At 38.0% G+C, this 12,594-nt stretch overlaps 1 protein-coding gene across 1 annotated transcript in view; it reads left to right on the forward strand.

The window, feature by feature from the left end:
- The window catches only part of MTA1 (metastasis associated 1), an 86,039-nt gene that overhangs the window by 21,765 nt on the left and 51,680 nt on the right, over positions 1-12,594 (forward strand). Inside the window, exons 3-5 of the mRNA XM_082003174.1 lie at positions 16-109; positions 7,841-7,967; positions 8,142-8,205. Of these exons, the coding sequence (XP_081859300.1) occupies positions 16-109; positions 7,841-7,967; positions 8,142-8,205 (285 nt within the window). The remainder of the gene's footprint in view (positions 1-15; positions 110-7,840; positions 7,968-8,141; positions 8,206-12,594) is intronic.

Here is a 12,594-nt window from a genome sequence, read left to right on the forward strand (position 1 = left end):
TTTTTCCTGTTTCAGACTGCCAATGGAAATGTGGAAGCAAAAGTGGTATGTTTCTACAGAAGAAGAGACATATCAAGTACACTTATTGTATTGGCAGACAAACATGCAAGTAAGCTTGTTTGTATTGAAATTGCTTCTGTGCAAAGTTGCCAAACTTGGATAGAACTTTGCTATTGCAGTTACAAATATCAATATTAATGTTTTTAAACGGCCTTTTCCTGTACTTATCTTCAGCAAATTGCATTACTTGTTTGGCTGACTTTTCTCCCTCTCTCTTTCTCTCTCTTGCTCACCACTTAAATCTTGTAAGATCTCATTGGTGTGTGGTTTGGTTATCGTGGTAGGGACAGGACAGAAGTTTTCAGTTAGGGCTGAATAAAGGCGTCTTATTTGCTTCATAGAAGTGAATTTCTTAATTTTGGGGATGAGGGAAGGTATTCTCCCTGTCTCATATGTTACTTCTCATGAATGATTCGGTTTGGCTAGATAAAAAAAACCCTCAAGCTTTATGAGTAAATCAAATAGGCTGATCATAGGAAACCAACTTGAAACGTGGCCATCTTGAAACTTGGCTAACAGGAATTCAGTTTACATTTCAGTATTAGTGATATCTTTCGTAGTGACATAGTTTTTGTCTGAACATGCTCACTGAATACATTTTAAAAGCATTGAATTTTAGGACATACTGTCATTATTTTGAATACATAAAGTCCTTCTGCTAGGATAAAAAATATTGTCTAGGCTGAGAGGAGACTCGAAAACTAACTTTCTGGAGTACCATACTTTCTGATTTGAAAACAAACAAAACATGATGCTAAGCTATGATAAAATTTAGAGGGTTGTTCATGCTACCTTACTTCCTCCTTTGCATGTATGTGCTGCATAACTGATTTCTTGATTTTCATTGTTTTACAGAATGTTGTGTGAACTTATGTTGGCATGTACTCCTCTGCCAAGGAGGTCAGAGGCATGTGAGATACCTAGCTGAGTGGAGATGAAAGCTTATTTCTAAACAAAAATGTAGTGTTACAATTCTCTCTCAATTATAGTTGCCAGTGAGGATTAGATTTAGGTTCATTACACCTTCCTCTGCCAGTTCAGCATCCCTCTCATCCCATCCTTGCGAGGTGGTGGACACAGTACTAACAAAACAGTTACCAAAATAGACATGTTGAAAGGGAGAAGAAGAGTAAGCAGGTGGAGTTACTAAACTGTTTACTTATAAACAACGGAGTATGTGAGATGTAGCTGTTCAGATTGCTTAAAATCTAGCAAAAAAGCGTGGACAGAGCCATATCAAGCCTTGTAATTCAAGGCTTTCCAGTAGGCACATACATAAATGAAAGAGAAGCAATCAGATCTGGGCGCGTCAAAATTATGATTTGGCTGCCAAGCATCATTGTCTTTTAACGTGCTGCTTGGTGTATATATGAATAGACTGTGATGTATGTGTAGTACAGAGCTACGTAGTTGTGCTGCATGGGCATTGATTAAATCAGATATTCACTTTTAACAATGAATATAATGTCTTGCTGTGTTCTCAGTGTTGTAGTGCCGTTGGAGAAAACATGCAGCAAAACTAACCCCTTATGTGGATTTGAATCTACAACAGAAAATATTAAAACTTTAAAATATTATAATTTTATATAATTATAATATTATTTATATTTATATTTATTTTATATAATTATAATTATATATTTATAAATATGTCATATATAATATAACCATAAATATAAAACTTAAATATTAAAATTACGTCCCCTCATTGCAACTGTATCTTGGAAAAAAAGTCATGTGGCATTGAGATGAAATTTGGCTGTGTTGCAGAATTGTGGTAGCAAGCAAAGCTTTTTTGATATCTCTTCAGTGCAGCAGTACTCATTTTATATCTGGGAATACTGAAGCTTAAAAGGAGCTTCGGCATAAACAACATGACTATTGATTCCTTCATCTGTGTCTCACTTCACTAGATTTACTAAAGGAAGCAGGTAGGAATGATTCAAAGAAACGCAGGTCTGAGGCTGGAAATTAAAAGTATTTGAACCCATATAAATGCTCTTTGAACCTGCAATGGCTGTTTTCTTTTTGTGATAAGAAATTTAAGGGTTTTTTATGCGAACAAGTAATTCATTGTTCATATTCATATGTGCTTGAAAGGCAGGAAAATTCTTCTCTAGCACAATCCTGTCCACAGCCACCAGAGACAACTGGGGCTGTTTGTTAGTGTAAATTTCAGTAGTAACTAACTTTTTTCCAGTGTGTTTCTTTCTGGTGCAGAATAAAATTGCTACTAAATGACTTCCATTTATTTAGATATATCTGCTGTTGTGGGGCTTCCATTCTTCTTAAGGAGGGAGAAGAGAGTAAAATTATAAAATAAAGCTTTTGGACAGCCATTAGTTCTTTATTCAGAAAAAAAGTAACAATATCTACATCCTGCATGATATAATGAAATTTATTTTTGTGGATGTTAAGATTCTAGTACAGATATTCAACACTGTCACTGACTTTGAGTTCATTTCCATAAAGTCTCCTGTTGCCTCATTTTGATGCATTTGCAGTAGATGTACGTATCTGCATCGCTGATCTTTTAACTGCCTTTGTTCAGCTGATTAATGGAGCTTTCTGACTGCAGACATTTCTGGATTCACAGAGTCTTCCGTTTAAGATGCCTTTATTTTAGACCTACTGTTGAGATGAATGCAGTGAGAGAGCCAAGTAATGGGAGGATATGCCCAGAACATGAATTGAAAAAGTATATGTATATTTTTAATTTTTTTTTCCTTTTCCAATAAATGAAGGAAAAAGATGTGATTGTGAAATGGATGTTGCAAAGTTTAAAAATAAAATTATAAAAAACCGCTTAGGCTTTAGCTTGTATCATCCATCAGGCATCTGAAACGGACAAGTCTGAGATATGTTGTCTTTTCTCATAACTCTTTATAAAGAGAAATGAGTTGGAAGCACCTTATTCTGTAGTTGGTGACTGTAAATTAGTACCTGATGTATGCACCCTGATTCTTGGATTTGATCTGTGATCTTACTATTTTCATCATATGATATAAAGCTTGTCTTGGCTGTCCTATAAATCTTTCAGCCTTATAAAGGCTCCCACACATTGTTAGCACTTTTTATTCATAAGCCTCTTTAATCACCTCACAAATTATTCTAGAGAATTTCTCTACCTGTTCTGAAATAAACCTGCTTTGCTAGTAGGAGACTATTTAATGTTCTTGCCCAGAGACTTTGTAGTGATTTAAGATAGATATTCTATGCAAACAAGATTGCAGGCAGAACTTGATGGAAGAGAAGTAAGAAAGATAGTTTACTCAAGATACTCTTGGATGCTGTGACTATATATTTTCTCTATATATAGATTCTAGATAATGTCATACAGTTTCTTCTGTAATTAAGTAAATATTTCCAACAGCAGGAATACAACCTCCTATCCTCCCTTCTAGCGATCAAGCCCCAGCTATCTCCAGATACTTGTGATCTGTCTTATGACCACGTTTTTGCTTCATGAAAGATGTTTATCCTGATTTGTAAAACAATGAATGACTAGTTGGTAGTGGCTGGAAAACTGAGTAGTTGGTGCCGGCAGGTTTGGCAGGTTTATGGTTAGTTTTCAGTAGCTGATGTTTGGGTGCCAGGCACACATGGCAGCATGGTTTTGTAAGTGCCAAAGCTTCTAAAAATAAATGTCTTGCAGTGATGAGGTGTCATTGCTCAATCAGTCCATGAGTTGCATGAGACCTGTGTGCCTAAACAGGTACGGGGTTTAGGGTTTTTTTTTTTTAGTTCTAGATAACACTAGTCTAAATGCAGTTTGACAGTAGCTTTACAAATGAGTTCTTTTTGGTTTTATTTATTTCTTTCATTTTATTCCCCTTCTCCTCCATTTTGGCCCAACACTACACATACAGATTCAAGAGGAGTCAAATTTATTAATCCACTAATGACACTTTGGCTCTGTTGTTACTGAGAGGAGGAAACCGTGGTTTTTCTCTTTGGGAGGTCATGAAGTGAAGAAAGATGTGCTAAATGTCCAAAATAGTGTCTGTTTGCTTTGTATGCTACCTGTAATAGTGGCCAGGGCTGCAAAAGATGATCACAAGATGTTTTTGGATGGTATGTAGTGGGATGTCTTGATAATGTGGCAAACTCCTTCTGAAGTATCAAGTTACAAGGATTTCTGTTTGTTAAAACTCTCACCATATTTTCTATAGCCATGAATCAATATCTGGTTTTTGGTAGAGAGAAAACCAATAAGACTGAGGCTTAATATAGGCCGTTTGAAACTGGACCTGGGAGAAGGAATGTGGTGTTGTATTGTTCATTTCTTTAAATGCAACACTTCTGTAATGTCCTTCCAATCTGCTTAGTTGAGCTGTTAAAGCACCAAGAGTTTAAGCTTCCTTCACTACTGAAGGAGCTGTTGTGCAGGTCACTAGCTCTGGCTTTACTGTGTTTCCCAGTGTTTTTAATACTTTTTTCTTTTTTCTTCACATTTTTTTTGTTAGTGATAACCATGCTAACTAATTCTGTTGTTACAGACTGTCTCTCAAGCTGGACAACCTAGTCTGCTCCCTAAACCTAATTTCTGTATCTTGCTTGCCTTTGTGCATTTCTGAATTCTGCCATGTAGCTACTTGTATGACACCCAGAATGCAGAGAAAGGGATGGTGCTCCCTACCTCTGATGTTGTAGAGAGCTCAATCTGATCTGTAGCAAATTGCTGTTCCTTCTAGTGTCTAGCAAACATTGATGTTTAATTTCTCATCTCACACACCCAGGCATTTTAAATTACAGTTGCAGCCTCTTGGGTTTCTCCTGCCAACCCAAAGTTTACTCTTTCTAATTATTTTTCCCCGTATATGTTAGCTTTCACATGAGTCTTGCTGTTTGTGTCCAATCTGCTTGTCTCTTGTTCCCAATATAAGTTGTCTTCAAGCTTTGTTAATGTACTATTAATGATTCTGTCATCAAATATCAAATAATACTTAATCTAATATGCTCCTCGCAGCATTCCACTGGCTACTTCTGCATAGCTGATATATTGCTGTTTGTATTGAGACTAAATGTTTAGTTTTAAATCTGCATGAGCAAATCTATTAAGCAGAGAGATTAATTTTGAAGCAAGGCTTTATGAGAACATTGAAGTCCCAATATACTGCACCTACTGTATTCCCATACCACTTATTCTGCAGTACTTTAAAAAAATGCAGGCAAGTCTTTCTGAAAAGACTTCTTATATATTTTATACATACCATTATATTTTTTTAAGACTACGGTCCTTATTTCTCAGGGGCCACCATTCTCAAGGATGAAGTCTACTTCACTTAGAGCTTGAGTGCTTGAGCTATGGGAGGGTGCAGTGCAGATGTGTCAGACAGGCTTGTCCTGGAACCTGAGGCTGGGCCAGCCCCTGTTGTGGTTTATAGTCTGACTTAAGCCTTTGCTGTCTGCGCAGGGGCGGTGAGGTGGTGTTAGTTACAGTTTTTGTCAAAGCCACTTTTGTGTGACTTCAGTGAGGCAGAGAGGTTCCTGTGCTGGTTCCTGTTCTCCCCTTCTTCTCTTGGTTCCGAATGCATTTGCCAGGTTCATTCTCTTCAGTACTAAATCATGGCTGTGAAAAAGGAGGGAAGATGCTTGTGTAGGTTGGTTGGTTTGTTATTTCTTGGAATACTTCTACCTCTGTCTTTGGGAACTATGTCAATTTTACCTCTGTGTGTGTGGAGTTGTTTGTGACCTGTCGAAATGTCTGCCTTTTTTTAAGGAAAAAAAAGTATTCTGCTTTTCATAAGAAGAAAATGTGTGCTTCCCACCTTCCTTATTTTATTACAAAGCTAAACATAAATAAAACAGTAGTTGGAAGGTGAGCCTACCTAAGTGAAGCAGTTCCTGAGATTAGCTTGGTTGTGCTGGGTGGTTTCATTTTATTTGTAGATTGGATTGGCAGATAGTGGTTGATAAATAATTTTTTAAAATGTAACTTTAAAAAACTTTAGGCTATTAAACATACTGAAGATATTAAGTATTTTAGGTTGCACCTTATAGTATTTTTCCTGCATTACACCGTGCACTACTCTCATTCTCCAAAAGCTGTTGTAAGCACAGGCATGAATGCCTTTTCGTTTGTACATCCTTCAGTTTTTAGGCAAGCTAGCTTGGAACTTGCTGACTTCTTTGTGGATTGCTGCTGGTATATTTATAGTGTAGCTCAGCAGCCACAATATTAATTTTCAACTAAACCAGAATCCACTTCAGTAAATAAATTGCAGAACCATGAAACTGTGGCACAAATGTAAATTTGGTGTTCTAGTTCCTAGGAAAATATTAAAATGTAAGTGCATGCTGCTGTTTGCTTAACAGCTCATGTGGTATAAGAGCTATTGTATGTTGCAGTCTGGTTTAATTATGCTACTATTTTTTCCCTTCTTTGCTGGAGCAGCTTACCTGAGGGGCGTATAAACCACGGGTCTTTTTCCAGGACAGTAAAAGAGTGATAAATCGTGGGGAACCTGAAGGGTACATAATTTTTGAGGTCAACTCCTTTGGCATAATGGTTGCCTGTTTAAAACAATGCCATTTTAGTGTTTTATAAAATGGAGATCTCCTTTCTGTTTGCTTTATTTTGGGATAACTGTGAGGATTATGGTTAACTAATCTTAAGGGTATATAAATCATAACTATGCCTGTATGCGTTTCTGACTAGAAGTGTTTCTTGGCAACAACTGTTGAATTAAGCCACAGACATAAGTCTGCTCTGTGAGAGTACTGCTGCTGTAAAATTAGGAGTTTTACGATTCATGTATGAGACTTTACAGCTCATTCTACTACAGCCTGGGAAACTTTTGGTTTTGGAAAATACAGTAACTGCCTCAATTTCTTAGGGAAGGAAGAAGTCTGATGTATTCTTTCGCAGTCCTTCATCATGAAGAAACTTGGCAGCTTTTTTCAGAGTATTTTGCCTTTTATAGCATCTCGCATAATTGACAGGATACTTGCTAATGAACTCAAAACATACTAATAATTTATTTCTTACAAGAAAGGTGCCTAGAGATGTTTTGGCTCAGTTGTGTATTGGTGTGGATGTGATTCCATATATTTATGTTGGCATTCATTTAAAAACTGGTTGGATGGAGATTGGATAGCTCAAAGCCAGAGATGGTGGATCCCGACTGCAGAATAAAGCACGTTTTTGAAATGTGGGAGCATTGCAGTCAAATGTAGTGTGGTAGGGTAGGGTGGGTTGCAAGACTGGCCTTAGGCACTTGGTTACTTTCCAGTTAATCTTGTGACTCAAGTACACTAAATAAATAAACTAACCTTTTCAGTGGGCATTTCCTGCAAAAGCTGTTAAAGTTGGGATGGGACAGTCTGTAATATCCGGAAAGAGGAGTAGGGTCTAAGATAGCTGATGCCTGGCAAAGAGGAAAGACTTTGCTTTTACTGCCTCATTTGTTGTGTGTCAGCTGCTTCCTTATGAATGTGACGGTGCAGTGATGGTCTCGCAGAGCAGTTCTCTTCAGAGCTTGTCTGGTAGTAGCAGATTTGTGTGACTTTGAGCTTGGTGAGCCAGTGTGACCTGTCTGTACCTGGAATGCTTTGATCCCAGTGGTGAATAAATATAGTTCTTCACAGGCATCATTTAAAGGAGCTATACTAATTATCTAATTGTTCAGTTGGCTGAAATGTGAGGATTCAGATAAAATTAGATTTAATCTAAATAATGTGTATTATTTAGCAAAGGTTTTGGAGCAGCTCATCCTGATTGGCTCAGAATCAATACTTGCACTGTTCTTGATGATCAATTTTTTCTCTTTATAACTAGGAGAAATGGAAGAAGAGATGGAAAATCCAGAAATGGTTGACTTACCAGAAAAACAGAAGCATCAGCTACGACATCGTGAGTTGTTTCTCTCACGGCAGCTGGAATCTCTGCCAGCTACACATATTAGGTAATGACTATTTTCTTCCAGTGCTTTTTATTCAAAAACCAAATGGCGTTATTATTAGTCAAGTATTCTTCAATGTAAGATTAAATTCTGTGTACAACTTCAGTAAAACCATCTTGTGAATCACATGCGCATTTAAGATATTTGTTCATAAAATGTGTTTCTCTCTTTTTTTAGAGGCAAATGCAGCGTTACTCTGTTAAATGAGACAGAATCCCTTAAATCATATCTGGAACGGGAGGTATGAACCATTTTGTGAATTGTCAAGCTTGAACAGTTTATTCTGGCACAATTTAGGATTGGTGGCTTTCTGCAAGATTTCGAAGAAGGTGGTTCTTTCATTTCTACATGTCCTGGGCATCGACAGTGGGAAGCTTCAGGCTCCGTACAGTTTTCGTTTTGATATAAAACTTTGTGGATCTAGAGGCCAGACATGTTGTTTACGTCCTTGGGACAGTAAGCTGTCTCTCCTTCTGTAAAGAGCACCCTACTTGCTCATTAGCCTGGCAGTCTGAATATTCAAACCTGTAGGCTCATGCCCCAGACAAGACAGAGCGGGAGATGCAGTAACTAGAAGAGGGAGCAAACCAGCAAGCTGTATTTCTATGTATTTGTTTTATCCTGAAATCTTACAGATTTATGTTAATATGGTTTAAGCTTGATCTTGTCTCAGATTTCTGAGGAGCTTAGTTCCCTGGGTTTTGAGTTGACTGTTCAAAATGCCTGTAGTCATTCATATGCCACCACAGACACTTAGATCCTTGAAAAACTACTTGTCAGCTGACTTCTGAGTCCTGCAGAAATTTGCCCAACCTGGCTCTGTAAAGGTACCTCAAACCAAAGACTTGAAACTGAATTGTCTTGCACTGTTAATCACTCTTCAGAATATAAATCTTGGGTTTTACTTATTCAGGTATTTTGGGATTTTAAAAATTGCTATTGTAAGTCTTTTAAATGTATTTATATGCCTTTAATTGTGGCTGGGCCTCTGGCTGCCAGCTGGGTTAGATGGTCTTGGAATTTGACAATCTGGGAGCTTTACTTTGGGAGATTAGCAAAGAATTTCAGTATATTATTATTTGAATACATCTGCAAGCATTACATTTGCGTTCGAAAACATTAAAATGTTATACAGGGGAGGAAATCTTGTGGTTAAAAACAGTAGGGTAATGGTCATTACCAGCCTTTAAGAAACAAGGAGAAAAGAGGTCTTCTTTTTGCAAGGAGCATGCTGTAGTCTGCCTCATAGTTGGCCTTTCTTTTTAAATGCTTTTTTAGCTTTCATTAGTATTTATTTAAGCATAAGATTAATTTTAATCTGATACTCTGGTTTAAGAGAATTTTAAACAAAGCACAGGGATTGAATGGTCGGGTTTCTCTTTGGAATGTGAAACCAAAAACATGTCGAGCCTGCTCAGGGCTGCCAAATGGCAGCGCATCAAACAAGGGCTGTTGTATTCAGAAATGCTTGTAACCAGCTAGTAGCCTAGGATATGCCAATTTGAAAGCAAAAGTTAATAAAACTGAAGTTATTTTAGATTTACTAGTACCCAGCTTTTAAGTAGTGTTTGTTCTCAATTGCTCCCAACACATTTTTATTATCACTAACGTTACAGGTAGGTACTTTGAGACAGAGAAGGGAGCTGCCTTCCTCTAGTCATGCAACTGCTCAGTTGCAGATGTAGGAAGAAAGAGGTTCTTTTTTTCATCCTTTTGAACTCTCAAGATGCAAGATGAACGATGCAGGTTATTTTTGAAACTGAGCAGGCACGTTGAGATTTCACAGAGTGAGAGAGTTCCCTGAATGTGTCCTGTCACTTAACACGGTATTTTGCTGTGGTGCAAACTAACTTGGACAGATGGTAAAGAAATTAAAAGCCTAGGAACAGAAATGTGCTTGGGTGAGGGTAAAGAGATTAAGAAAAGGAGACAGATAGATGTTGCCTGGTGTATTCCTAGCACTGGATGGTATTGTTTTGAACTGTTTCTTCTCCACCGTTCTCAATCCATTCTTTGCTTTCAAAATGTTTTGGATATTTTTTTAACATGGCATCTGTCAATAAAACCTAAGCAATTTTAGGGATTCTGTCATTTGGTTTCTTGTCCATTATGACCACTAAAAGTAGGTTTTCAGCCCAAGGCTGTCTACCTTGAAGGAGGTTAAACGTGCAGACAGAAATTTTTAGGGAGATAGTAAGCATAGCAAAAATACATTTGTGTTATCTCTGTTTTCCGCCTTCCACCCTCTCTCTGTCATCTTCCTCAGGAAGATTGCTCTGTTACATTCGAAGAGCAGGCCTGAAGGAGGACTGGCATGGACTTTTTCACTATGCCTGGCAAAATTGGGTTTGTATCAGGAGTGAGGAATTATTAGAAAAAGAAGAAAAGCAACTGGAAAACCTGAATTTCCTGTGACTACTGAATTGCCAGGGAGATCAAGAGAAGGACATAGCCAGTTATGGCAAAAGCGTGAGATTTCCCTATTCTGCAGGAAACTATTTTATATGTGCTATCTGTTTTACTGCTCTGCTAGGATATATCCAGAGGCTTGTGTGAATTTTGCCTGCTGCATAGATGTCTGGCATTTTGGTATCTTTTGTTAAAAATAAAATGCTATATAGTTAAAAATATATTTCCCTTCCTTCACCCGAACTGACTTCATGAAAGTAAGTTTGCAAGCTGTAATGAACTACTGAATGTACTTTCACTTGAAGCCTGTTTTATTTTACCAGTTCTTCTGCAGTATCTCAGTGGCTTTGGTTCTTGGATATAACTACGGGTAGTTTAGGGGCTTGGGTAGGGAAGCTCTGAGCGTATGTGTCTGTAACACTTTGGAGAAGTAGAAAGTCATGGTTTAATTTTAACTCTTGGCAGGTCATTTTAATTTTTCCAAACATGTTGGATGTTTTCTATGATCTGAAATTAAAAGAGAAAACCCTTCTTTTTCTTCTCTGCTGCAAACTCAGCATACACAGTTTTGAAAGCTAAAGTGAGCATGGAGGATTTTGAGTGTTATTTATTGTGAACATCACTCTTCTTGTGGAAACCCTTCTGAAAAATTGTTCTTATCGCATAGTGGTGATGAAGAGTTCACATGTGCTTTAGAGTATACAAGGATCTACTTTGTTCCTTAGACTGTAATTTGCATTGGCACTAAACTGACATTTATTAGTATTTTCAGAAGTCCCACTCAGTTTGCATGAGCTCAATTTCATATTTCTATGGGGGAAGATGGTAGTGGTATTGATTACCTCTGGGGATTACAGTCTGTCCTATACTCACACTTGAGCCCCTGAACTTCTATCTCTTCCCTGTTGAGGAGGCTCAGTTGGGGAGGAGAGCCCAGAGGCTTTTCATTTTTTCATTGAATCTGTTTGATTTGAGACAAAACTGGACAAGATATAAGAAGATGACCTGAGACGGGTAAAGAAGGATAGGGTTTATTATGTAGGAAAAATTCATAGGGATAATTAGTAAAAGGGAAGCAATAAGGCATCTTGCTGTCAAATACCATGGGAGAAAACTCCTCCACAATGAATGACCTTCCCTGGCCAAGAAAGGCTGTGTTAAGAAATCACCTGTAGAATGGCCTTCCTTGGGGGCCCACTGTGGTATTATACTACAGTGTTTGCTATGTGTATTTACTGGGCAATGTGCCTGAAAAGCATTAATGGTGCACTGCATATATTGTGTCCTACAGTTAAGTGTTTTGGAGCTGGAACAAATGAAACACTTGCTATATTTGTAACATGGAAGTTTGCAAGACAAAAACTTTTCCTGTGTTTTAATTATGCAACAATACATCCTCGAAATATTGTAGTATCTTCAACTTGTGTATGTCAGGGAGCAAGAGACCCAGATTTCTTTACGCAGCTCTAATATAAATGAGTTTTCATCTACTGTGAAGCTCCCTTCTGTCAGTGGGTTGTTCTAAATTGGCCCTGGTGCCTGTGGGAGTAGGAATCAATTCTGTCAGGAATGTCATTCATTTAGGATGCAACCAAATCCCCCCCACCCCAAACCCAACCACAGACAACTCTTCCAGTTGACTTGACTGGATGTTAGAACAGCATTTTGCCAAGTGTTAGCTATGACTTTTATCCTGTTATTGTGACATAGCATGAGATTATTCCTGCCCTTGGAGTTAATGCTTTCACGGTGGGGAAATGGCATGTTTTCTGCTGGAGGAGATTGGTGTGAATTCCTGTCTTGCCTCTTGCACTGTGCTGCATAGGTGAGACCTTTTTGTGCAGTAGCTTTCTCAGATAGCGAAGGAAGTTTGGCTGGCTTGCTTGCCGCTATTCTATCTTTTTTCTTCCCTTCCATAAATGTTGATGTCTTCCCAGAAAATTGCTGATTTTTGTTAAAATTGGAGCAGAAAATAAAGAGCTACCATGTTTAACACTCTTAAATTCTGTAAGTGGATGCTGGATGCCGTATACATGTAAAGAAAACATGGGAGACCTTACCTCTATCGCATCAGTCTTAGATTAATATGTGTAGGGCTGGGGAACAGAACTAGTATGTATCTTTGAAGCCTTCGCCCACAGACCTTTTGCCATGTGACTGGAGAAACTCGCAGAAAACTCCTTTTTCAGGCTTTGTGTGACAGATTGGGGGACTCTTCCCC

Source organism: Phaethon aethereus (assembly GCF_964289735.1).
Source record: "Phaethon aethereus genome assembly, chromosome: 8".
Classification (NCBI taxonomy): Eukaryota; Metazoa; Chordata; class Aves; order Phaethontiformes; family Phaethontidae; genus Phaethon; species Phaethon aethereus.